Raw genomic sequence first — 12,059 nt, 5'->3', positions numbered from 1 at the left:
AAAAAAAAAAAAAAAAATCACTGTTTTATTGGCTGCAGATTTAGCAGAGCTCGGAATGCAGAGCTGTGTATAACCCCACCCACACCACTGATTGGTTGCTTTCTGTGTACACATCTGTGAATGCGTGGATGGACCCGGAGGCACGAGACACGTAGTCCTTCAGTGATAATCTCCTGCTGATAAAACACTGATTGTATTGAAACAGCAAAACACACATTTGGGACACATAGCTGGAATCAGGGTCTCTGCTTCTACATCATGGTGCTCTATGATTACATAGCAAAGTCTTGGTGACGTATTCCCTTTAACAAAAATGATTTAATAATCGTATGATTACATCTGGTGCTTTTTCTGACCTAATATGTAATCAACTAATTAGGACATTAGCTTATTATATTATCATCTGATTGGTTTTACTCCCAGATTCTTGAAACTGTATACAATGTAACGTAATGCTGTAGTACTTAGGGTGATTTTCTTTGGATTAGATTTTTGTCTACCGTAATTTTTTTTTTTTTTTAATAATGCCTAGTATGGATTAAAATATAAAAAATATAAGACGCAGCACTCCCTTTTATTTCCCCATATGTCTTTTGTAAATAATTCAATCCATGATTAACAATCTTAAAGAAAATATATATGAGGATCATTATGAGCTGTAAGTACACAGCAGGTGTCGTTCTAGAGATCAATAAATCATAAAGCACTGTCCCTCGGGTCTGTACAGTTATCTGTGATTTTTGCCACTTCACCTCTGCTCTGAACAGTCGTTTACTGAAAACAGCAGTTTGTGCTTCAGAGCTGAAATCAAAAAATTAAATTACAGGGATCCAAAATGTTTAATTCTATAGATTCTTCTAACTTGGACTAATGTGCAATGGTGACACATTTCATTTATTGGGATCCTAGGTCTTCAGGCTTCACATCCGCCTTAAAGATACTCACACAAAATAGAAGAACTATGGTAGTGAGGTTGTGCATCCTGCAGTTGGATATCCTGGTGTATAGGCTAGGCTGTTCCCATAGTGCTGCGGCCATATGAAGGTGAGCAGTGTGAACAGTAAAATAGCTCATACATTATACACAGGTTAGGCATTTAAGTCTCGATACTAATGATACTGTTATAGGAGAATGTTCAGGGACATCATGTAAAGTGCTTAAGAAAAAAGCACTTAGCACGAAATGTGTTAGCTTCCATCACATGTATGGTCAGTGGTCTTAAAGGGGGTCCGTCGACTTTTCTATGGCACCAAAGGCTGATCAACACATCTGTGTGCGGTTTTCTTTTTTTTATGGAAAGAATATGGACAAATTATAGTCTATGGCCTTTTTCACAATAGAACTATAAAGCAATACACAATTTGTCAATAATTGACATATGCTGAACTCACCAAAGGAAAAATTACATAATATACAGCAATTAGTGAAATTTAAAACATAACTTTTACTGGTTTTAATAAAAAAACGTAGGTCACCAAAATATATTAAAATTGTCGATCCAATCAAGGTACCTTCTTAGTATAACAAGAAATCAGGTCCTAAATCGACCAATTCAAGGATAATTGTTGCCTAAATGCAACTAGACAATTCAAGTAATAGGATATGAAAACTTATTAGTTCATTTTGCACGCCATAACCTAAAGAGTGCACATACAAGATAAATACATCTATTGGAAGCCCATAAGAATGGCTATACAAATGTATGATAAGAATGAGATAACAAAAAATAAAGGAGCAATCTCACTAAAAAGTTGAAAGAAGGACGAGAGTCTTCAGGGATCACATAACAACCGATTTCCCTGGAACAAAAGGTTGGGAGGACAATACCCTGTCAGTCCCTATGGGGCTAGCAATCATCTAATCCCCAAAACTCCCGCCCTAACAAGGGCAGTCCACAACTAACCCTATATTACACATGCCGTCCCCCACTTTTTTAGGGAAAATGCAGGGCATGTGTAATATAGGGTTAGTTGTGGACTGCCCTTGTTAGGGCGGGAGTTTTGGGGATTAGATGATTGCTAGCCCCATAGGGACTGACAGGGTATTGTCCTCCCAACCTTTTGTTCCAGGGAAATCGGTTGTTATGTGATCCCTGAAGACTCTCGTCCTTCTTTCAACTTTTTAGAGAGATTGCTCCTTTATTTTTTGTTATCTCATTCTTATCATACATTTGTATAGCCATTCTTATGGGCTTCCAATAGATGTATTTATCTTGTATGTGCACTCTTTAGGTTATGGCGTGCAAAATGAACTAATAAGTTTCCATATCCTATTACTTGAATTGTTGTCTAGTTGCAATTAGGTAACAGTTATCCTTGAATTGGTCGATTTAGGACCTGATTTCTTGTTATACTAAGAAGGTACCTTTTTCACAATAACTTATTTTTTTGTGAACTGTTGAGAAGCATGTCCTATTGGCAAACAAAACTCGTATCAGTGAAGGGGTCCGTGATGCAATTGGACAGGACACAAATGCCATCAGTGTTGCACCAATGTTTTGTTTGAGGGTTGAAGGAGGAACGTTTCTCCTTGTGGAGAGTGCCAAGTTAATGCAAGGAGACTTACAGGCCATACAATGCTCTTCTGGAAAATTAAAAATGCACATGGGGGCCTTCAGGTCTCCAGTGCCACCTACTGGATTTAGCAATCCTAAAAGTCAATAACGAGTCTCTAAAAGACGCTTGCCATATGTTTTTGCATTATCAGCCAAACCAAACACTTTATTTGTAGACACATGTTTTAGAGTTTTTGCCCCTCATCAGTACAAAGATTTGATTTGCCTGGTTGAGAGGCCTCCAACAGGGATCTAAGGGGTAAGAGCACCAAGCCAGCATAAAAAGGCTTATAATGCTTCTCTGGGAAATTAGATATGCAAATTGCCTTTTCAGAGAGGAAGAGGAACTCTAGTGTCACCTATTGGATGTAGCAATCCTAAAAATTAAGCCTTTTATACTACGTCATGTGACAAGACTTAAGATTACTACATCTAAAGGCCCCGTTACACGCTTCAAATGTTCCAGCGATCCCACCAACGATCCGACGTGGATGCGATCGCTGGGACATAGTTAGCTGATCGCTGGTGAGCTGTCACATAGGCAGACTCACCAGCGATCAGGACCAGCGAGCACGCTGGTATCCAGGGTAAACAGCAGGTAACTAAGCGTGCGGCTCTTAGTTAACCGCTGTTTACCCTGGATACCCGATCAACACCAGCGAGCACGCTGGTATCCAGGGTAAACAGCGGGTAACTAAGCGCGCGGCTCTTAGTTACCCGCTTATTACCCTGGATACCAGCTCCCACCGTCTGCTGTATGGTGCTGGGAGCTCGCTGATCGTTGGTCTCTCGCTGTCACACGCAGCGATGTGTGCTGCCCAGCAGGAGACCAATGATAGATTTATGCCCAGACCATTAGGCAATGATTAACGATCAGCCAACTGATCGCTGATCGTTGCTGCGTGTCACACGCAAAGATGTTGTTTCGACATCGCTGCAATGTCACCAAACTGGTGACGTTGCAACGATATCGTTCACAATATCGTTGAGTGTAACGGGGCCTAGCACCTGTGAACAACTCATCTTCTTTGATAAGGCTATTTGCATACTGTCTGTTTGAAGTACGAATGTGTGAATTCGACCAAAGATATCAATACATTCAAGCATTTCGTCAGAAGCCTTGGACAAGCAATAAGGCCGCCATGCTGCTTCCCTTAACGTGAAAACAAGTTGGCTGCTTATTTGTTTAGTACCTGTATCCTTCATATTACATTTCACAATTTACTCATTTATACTTTGAAATGTATTGTGTGCTTGGCCTCATAGTATGGTGAGCCACCATGACTTGCCACATTAGCTGTCAGTGAGATTGATGGTGTCCTGGCCATTAGCTACAGGAGGAGTTGCCAGTATCGGTGTGGGCCTGGCCTATGTGATAGATAGGTTTGACTAACAGATTAATTCCCATTTTAGGGTACTGGGCTGGGATATTTGCCGGCTGGTAAAAGATAGCTTGTAGGGCTGCGTGTGGGCTTCCGCTGACAAGTTATGGGCCGTGTGCGCTGCTAGGATGGAGTGGAGTCAGTTCTAGAGAATCTACCATGGCTGTAAGAGAAACATTAGCTCATAAGGGAGCAAACATGGTTTAGGGTTATGGAGGATAAAGTTGTGCCTAGTAGAACCTGTGTAGAATGTCAGCCTGAGAGGGGCTGGTGGTGACCAATGTGCAGTTGGAGACATGCAGCTCTAAGGGTCGTGCAGTGGAATGGATGGTTTGGTCCGGTTCAGTAGTGAACTAAATGACAGTGGAATGAAGGGTTATTTTAGGAATTGTGCCTAGATCTTTGTGTAGAAGTTGCCCTTGAGTTGTTACTGTGAGCAAAGTTCCTGAGAGCAGTGTGAAGACAGAAACCTGGATGAAGCCAACGTGTTGGCCTGTTCCCGTAGTAGACGTCATGACAATTTTTTTAGAGTCTTGCACAACAAATTTGCTAAGTTATACATTGGTTGAAATGTTATATACAGTACCTAGACAGATTCGACCTTCAGGCTAGAAAAGCAGAACCACCATCCATGTGGTGATTTATTGGACACAGTGGGAAATATTAATCAATGTCTAATTTTTGGACAAAGCAAACTTGTACTTAGTTTTAAAATTTGCCAGATTTGTCATAATGGTTCATGCTATTTGACAAAATGTGTGAAATCCTTGGACTGTCTAGTCTAAGTTTACATTATATTTGTGGCTTACTTTGAGAAAAAAAACTTTGGTGCACGGTGACTTACGTTAAGCCATACCCCTCTAAGTGAAGCCATGACCATTTCAGAGAAGCCGCACCCCTGCATCAGACATGACGCAGTGACTAAAACACATAATAAATATCGTGCAAGTCATAAAGGACAGGGTTTTTAATGCAAAATAGTACATATATCTTAGGAAATCTCACCCACTATCTACGGTCAACTGGCTTTCCGGAAACAGATCAACGGGCTTTTTAGGTGAAGCGAATAATTTAATTACCTAAAATTGCTGGTGCTTTTTTTGCATAGAAATCATACTTATGGCTCTATTTCTGATTGCTTTCACTTCCGGTCTTTTCGTTCATCGACTGGCTGCAGCGGTCACATGTCTGTTTTTTAGTACATCATAGCTGTGTAAGGGGGTGACAGAGGCTGCCATGTAACTCTCCCTCTCTAAACAGTGTTAGTATTAAATATGTGCCGTTCCAGAGAGTTTTATGTACGTTATTGTACTCTCTTAATGTCATTATAATGTGTATGTGCTTTACATCTCCTTTGCACAAGAATAGGACAAAATGGGGTATAGATTACTGGGGCACAGTAAAGATAGGAAATGAGAGTGCAGAATAAGCCTAGTTAGAATAAGGGGTTTTCCACTTTGTGAGGAGCCAGAGATGGGTGTAGTGCATTATGTAGCAGCGAGAGTGCAGATGGATAGCCCTGGGGCTGGAGATTGCTGAAGCAATGTGGGACCCAAGGCTAAGGAACGTGCGAGCGGTCACCATCTAACGAAGTAACCAATCCAGAGAGGATCCGGGGACAACAGCTGGGACTAGGCAGAGCTGAGTGCGCCTTTTACCTTTTTCCAAGGGAAACCAGAGAAGGGGAATGGGAGGAAGATGGTGGAACTAGGGGCATGGAAGTCGCAGAACTGAAAGGAGCGTCTGCGGGACAGAAGTTGTCAGAAGAAGCAGTTGGAGCTCATGGAACGCAAATGGATGTGAACTGTGCTATCTCTGTACTAGAACCCAAGTAAAGTTGAACTGTTGAGCATGAACGTGGAGTCTGGAATTGTTTGCGTGAGCGTTGAGGCTGGAATTGCGATTACAGAATCAAAAGGAACCTCTGACCATAACGTGATTGTCTCACTTTGCACATATTAAACACAGCAAACGGGACACTGAGTTTCCTTTGTGGGGTGCCACGGTGTGGGAATGCAACAGCTCCTCGCCACAGCTACCACCCTGGCCACCTCACAGCTGCAGCCAAAAAGTAAAAACTAAAGGGGGGCTGTAGAAGAATTGGTTAAAGTACAGACGAAAGAGAGTCCGGTAAGGAATATTAGTACTTGATACACAAGAAAAGGAGTTTGATAAGGAGAACATTTAGGGTTTTCTTTTTATAACTTTCTAAGCTGTTTTAGAAATATTTTACCTAGCTGGATAACCCCTTTAAGAAACTTTGTTCCAGACTGAGAGCTACTTGCTGTAGTGGTTTTCAGCTACATCTAACAGAGGTCCTAAAAGGGTAAACCCACCCTATTACGTTTCTCTCAAGAGATTAAAGGACATCCTGTATGGATCAAGTGCAAGCACAACGCTCACTTGAGAAGTCCACCCTATGAGGCTAACAGCCAGTCAGCAATTCTCCCATTTAGAGAAGTCTCTGCCGACCATACTTGTGCTGATCTGTTGTTCGGTAATATTTACTAGCGGAAGCCTGGACATCTCTACTTGCTGGCGAAGAGCAAGATATTTCCCTACAATCCTAAACTTAAAAGCTCATTACACATTCAACAAACATTGCAAAAATGAAAAGTACAAGCCATCATCAACTCTGAAAAAACAACTCAACTCCATCTTGCAGAAAATAATATGGATTAAATCCCACCAAGGACAACATCTGCAAGGATGTATGTTCTGTCCGTGTTTGCGTGGGTTTCCTCCCGGTACTCCGTGTCTGTTTACACACAATGCCCATAGATAGAGTATGCAGGAGTTGTCAGGAATTGTCACCTGACTAATAGATGGATGCCATAGAATATCTGGTGAATGTAAGCCCACCCCTGAGAAGTAACATAAATATGACCTCGAAATCTCATATTTGGATATTTATTGATATAATTCAACTAAGTACTGAAGGGCCTGTCAAACTAAGCGATATCGCTAGCAATATCGCTATGTCTGATACTTACCTCCGACCGGCTCCCCCGCTGATTATCGCTGATCGCGTGAGAACGTCCTGGACCGTTTCTCGTCGTCAGATTCCTGCTGGGCTTCCTGTGGTACCGACAAGCGACGCGTGGACGCGAGCGGGAGGACATCAGGATCGCCTGGTGTGACAGGTAAGTAGCGACCCCCGTCCCCAGCGATGTCTCTGGTGAGATCTGCCTGTGTGGCAGCTCACTAGCGACCACTTAGCGATGTACCAGCGATCCTGACCGCATCATATCGCTGGTCGGGATCGCTGGTGCATCGCTAAGTGTGACAGTACCTTTAGACAGCAATCTTGTTAAAACAAACCGTCTACATCAGCGCACAGATTTCCTACAGACCCTGATGCAATCTACACATCTCCATGGAATATGCACATTTTCTTTTCAGAGAAGAAGAGTGCCCCCTATTGGAAGTTGCAACCTTACAAGCCAATATTGACAATTTAATGAGCCCTGCCACATGATATGATTAAAGTCAAAACTACACACTCTTTTTACAACCATGTGTTTCAGGTTCATTGCCACTCATCAGTTCAAAGCTGGAGGTTTATTTTGGCTCGATGAGATGCCTCCGGCAGAGACATGTCCGATTTTATCCGAATGTCGAATCATAATTGGCAATGCAAGTCTATGGGTCAGTGAAAAAATGTTACAGTATTCGGATGCCAATCGTGCGCTGTCCGTTTTTCCCAGACTGGAGAAGGTGGAAAAATGTTATTTTTTTCGTCAGTAAAAAATAAACCTGATGAAATTTTTACCAAACTCTGACGAACACCTAATGACACTCCCATGAACATCACTGATGAAACTTGGTGCATTTTTCTTGTACGTAAATAAAAACTGCTTGTTAATGGGTCAATATCATCTTTAAATTGGTGGTCTGTAATTCAATCTAAATTCCTACGTATTTAATGCCATAACCTAAACTATATTCTAATATACTTGAATTATAAATTCCCAATTCTTCCTTAACTAGACTAATTGCTATTTTTTCCTACTTCCTCTTTGGTGACATTTCATTTTAAAATCCCCAGTACATGCTGAGTTACTGAAACAAGTCGTCACTGCCACAGTCTCTGGGCTAGTCCCTGTGCAATGTGCACTGTGTGATGTGCACATTGACAGAGCGCTCTCTCAATAGCTTAGATCAGCAGGAATGAGCTGGTGACAAAGTGCACTGTCGGTGTGTGTTGTAAAAGTACCCGGCGTGCAGAGACCAGCGTCACCCTTGAAGTCACTTGCGGGGACATTGCTAGTCTCTCCACCACAGGTATACTGTCAATGCACTCTTTTGCTGACTCATTGCTGCTGATCTGAGCTTGCAACAGAGAGTGCACTGTCATTGTGTACGTCATACAGGGACTAGCCAAAACCCCTGAAATAAGCATCACTCACTGGTATTGCTTTGTTTCAGGTAGGAAGCAGATTTTGTGGAAGTCTCTGCCCCCTAATGAAGACTTCTTTGAGTGCCATAACTTGCACTGGGATTCTCAAGCAAAATGTCATCAAAAGGAAGTAGGAAAAAGAAAAGAAGAGCTGTTAGATAGTGTAGAGAGAGATGGATAGGATTTTTTAAATTCAAGGATATTAGAAAATAGTTTAGATTATGGAATTAAATAAATAAAGAAATCAGAAATATGTAGAAGTGAGATCTTCACCAGACCTACATTATTTCCAGACTGTCACCTGTTACTGACAGAGTAGCATGTTAGACATCTACTAATGAAGTACAATAATGGCTTGATGCGAGGATCTGCATTTTATCATTTTGTGACATACAGCTCGGAAGACCCCAAACCATTCACTGTTCGAAACTAAGAAAGCAATAGCAAAAAAAAAATCAGCATCCAGCATATGGTGTGTCCTTTATATTCATGCAGCCTAGGCATTGTTCTCAGGGAGCACTTCTGGCCAAACAAAGACCCCATAGGCTGCGAATTGTGCGGTCTCACTTAGCTGCAACTTACATGGATTAGCGGCTCACAAAGAGGGGGGGGGGGCGATATTATTTTCAAGAATGCAGTAAATAGATCATGCATGGATTTATAGCTGTTGGCTCCAACATAGTGGAGGTGAAGTACAGGCCATTGTTCTTCAATAGCAATGGTGTGATATACTGTTATTATTCTTTGCTTAACGAGAGGAATATTTATTGTTATTTTTTAGTATGGTATTTTTGTTATAGCACAGTGATATATTTCTATGAAAATAAATAAAATACAAAAAAAAAATACACAAATCCATAAAAAAAGGCTATAATACAGAAGATAATATACGGCCACATCAGGCCCTATAAACTAGGCGATGCAGATGGCAGTCACCCTCCTATATGTAAATTGCACCAGCATACCCCATTAAACTGATTTTTCGGGCTCTACAAGAACAGACCTGCAAGTCCATAATCGTGAGAAACTCATATGGCTTATATTTACTTAGAATGTTGGATTTTTTTGTCATTGGAATTCATTTTAAGAAGATCGATTCACAGCTGTTATTTCTACAAGCCAACCTCTTCTTTTTTTCTTTAGTTCCTTGGCAGCCCTTACAATTAAACGCTGGAGACTCAAGGAAGCATTCGCCAAGATGAGGCCCTATGATACGCAGGCAACACAGCCCATCCTGGTTTGACTGTGTGCAACGAGAGGAAATAACAGGCAGGACGCGGTCAATGGAATTCCCTGAGTGGCATGTATAATCGAGATTAAAGGGAAACTCCGGTAAAAACTTAGTTTCCCATTTTAATTATACATTGACACATTCTTTTTCCAAGCGGAGTAAATCTGAGCCAATGGAGGACTATAATGAACCGCTACGCTCCAGTGCGGACACATACCATCTATACAATTGCAGCACATCCACCGCAAGCAACTGGGAAGTGTCCAGTGCTTCCAGACAGAGGAAAGCAGAACTGCATGGAGAGAGGGGACGCTGCCTCCCTAATGGAGCTTTTAACACTTATACATTTTACATGGATAAGGTTAGAAGATGGAAATTCCGTGCTGGTTTTATCCATTTTACTTGTAAGGTTGAATTTTCTAAAACCACCTGGGGAAGCAATTAATCGCGAAACGTATGTATCGTTCGCTTCAGCACACACCCTATAATATGCCCATTACTGACGCATGATGAACTTGTGCTGAAACTTTCAGAAATGATAGATGGAGATGACCTGGAATACTTAGGACCACGTTAGGGTCAGGACACAATGAAAAAAGTCTCCCTTCCCCCCATCCTAAATGATAGAAGGGTTAAGTGGACCACAGTGAACCGTGTACAATGCCCCCATTAGCAGATGATTAGTCCGCGATAAATAGCTTAAGAGTATCATGGAGGAAAGCGAAAATAATATGTGATTGCAACGCATTTCAGGCCAGTTAAGTCATTGCTACTTTGTCTTTTTTTGCTCTTTACACTTTTAAGTGACTTTTAGTATCAGTTTGTATCAACATTACATGACACATAGTTTGCCCTAAATCCACAGCTTATTTGCTCTTGATCTGTGATTTTCAGACCGTATTTCAACAGAGTTTTTCCCTTTTTGCACAACTTATTGTGAAATGGCAACGACTTTAAGTTATCACAGTGCACAAATGATGCAAAAAAACAAAAACAAAGAGTAACTGGTGAATTCAGCTCCGCTACATCTTAATGAATGCGAACTAATGGAATATAAAAAAAAGATAAAAGCAAAAGAGAAGAATGAAAGGTATGCAAAGGGCGAAGATCCCCCTTCCATGCGGAGGAAAGGGTCTCCTTAAAGAAGCACTTACCCTATACACATTCTCTGTCAGTCTGTTCACCTCATCGGACCTGGACATGTTGCTTGGTTTGATGCTGTTCACATGGAATTTAGATGATGGACACAAGGCTGGATCCCAGGAGATGTGGAGACAGAAGGTGGCTCTGTGATGGTGACCACTGACCACTGCTCTGGTGTGGAGGGCTGGCAGTGGGAGGGAGGAGAAGGGCCTGGGGAGGAAACAGGATGGGAGGGAAGGAGAAAAACAGCCTCAGACAAAAGTTCTACAGCTCAGAATTAAATAAAAAAAAAAAAAAAAAAAAAAAAACTTACAGCCAATGAGGCTTTTGCTCAGCTGTCACCTAGCTGACTATGTGCTCTGCATAAAGGGAGGATTCTGCTTGACAGAAAAGGAGGGGTCTCATTCTGTAGACATCTACAGGAGTCTGTAAAGGGGTCTCTTAACCTTCCAGCCTTAGACTTAATCCACAGACTCTTTCATCTTTTTCCCTCACACACCAATTTCCCCCCTGCAAATGGGAGACATGACACTGCAAACAGTTTAACCCTGGACGCAGAACTCTCCAAGTCCTCAGGAATGAATGGAGCTATGTTTTCAGGAATATTTTCCGATTTTCCTAAGTGGCCGCTTTGGACAAGAGTTTGCTTGTCTCGTGTGAGCAGTATGAAGGGGAACTTATATATATGTACACATGCATACTCACACACTGACCAGCAAAAAGGGTGGCAATGTTTTGAACTTTCGACTCTCAGGCCCCATATCTCACCGTCCACTACTGCTTTGAACATAAGACCATAATAATTATATTGCAGTGTCATATTATTCATTATGGTGCATGTTATAGAGGACAAAATAGCATACTGATCGTCAACATTATAAATGGGCACAAAGAAAGGAAAAAAAAAAAAATAAAAAATCAGGCAGTCCAGATTGACGTAAAAAAATGTGAACTCTATATTGGTATCTAGTTAGGGGAACAGGTTAGACAGGGGAGAACAAAAAGTGCCTATGTGCAGTATAAAGCACAGGACGCAATGTAAAAGCTGGAGGTCAACAAGAATATAGTAGTTATAATTAGCAAACAGCCATTAATGTATGCAAAAAAATTCAGACCTACTGCCCAATATGTAAATCACAGTGGCATGGTAGTCACAGTTAGATGAAATGTACACAAGAAGCCATTAGGCATTCAGCATATAGAGAGGTACACTGATTCTTTTTGTTCTCCTCTCTCTAACCTGTTCCCCTAACTAGATACCAATAAAGAGTTTACATTTTTTACATCATTCTGGACTGCTTGATCGTTTTTTTCCTTTCTTTGTGACCATCATTCTATAGAGAAATGTGG

The 12,059-nt window shown here is 41.4% G+C and overlaps 1 protein-coding gene across 2 annotated transcripts in view; it reads right to left on the bottom strand.

Moving 5' to 3' along the window:
• Positions 1-12,059, bottom strand: part of LOC141085614 (BAR/IMD domain-containing adapter protein 2-like) — a 145,303-nt gene that overhangs the window by 110,912 nt on the left and 22,332 nt on the right. For both annotated transcript variants that reach the window (XM_073571140.1, XM_073571141.1), the window contains exon 2: positions 10,721-10,919. In XM_073571140.1, the coding sequence (XP_073427241.1) occupies positions 10,721-10,768 (48 nt within the window). In that variant the 5' untranslated portion in view covers positions 10,769-10,919. The remainder of the gene's footprint in view (positions 1-10,720; positions 10,920-12,059) is intronic.

This window comes from Dendrobates tinctorius, unplaced genomic scaffold, assembly GCF_039654945.1.
Source record: "Dendrobates tinctorius isolate UK_male_01 unplaced genomic scaffold, ASM3965494v1 ptg000028l, whole genome shotgun sequence".
NCBI lineage: Eukaryota > Metazoa > Chordata > Amphibia > Anura > Dendrobatidae > Dendrobates > Dendrobates tinctorius.
This window is presented reverse-complemented; position numbering and strand designations above follow the sequence as displayed.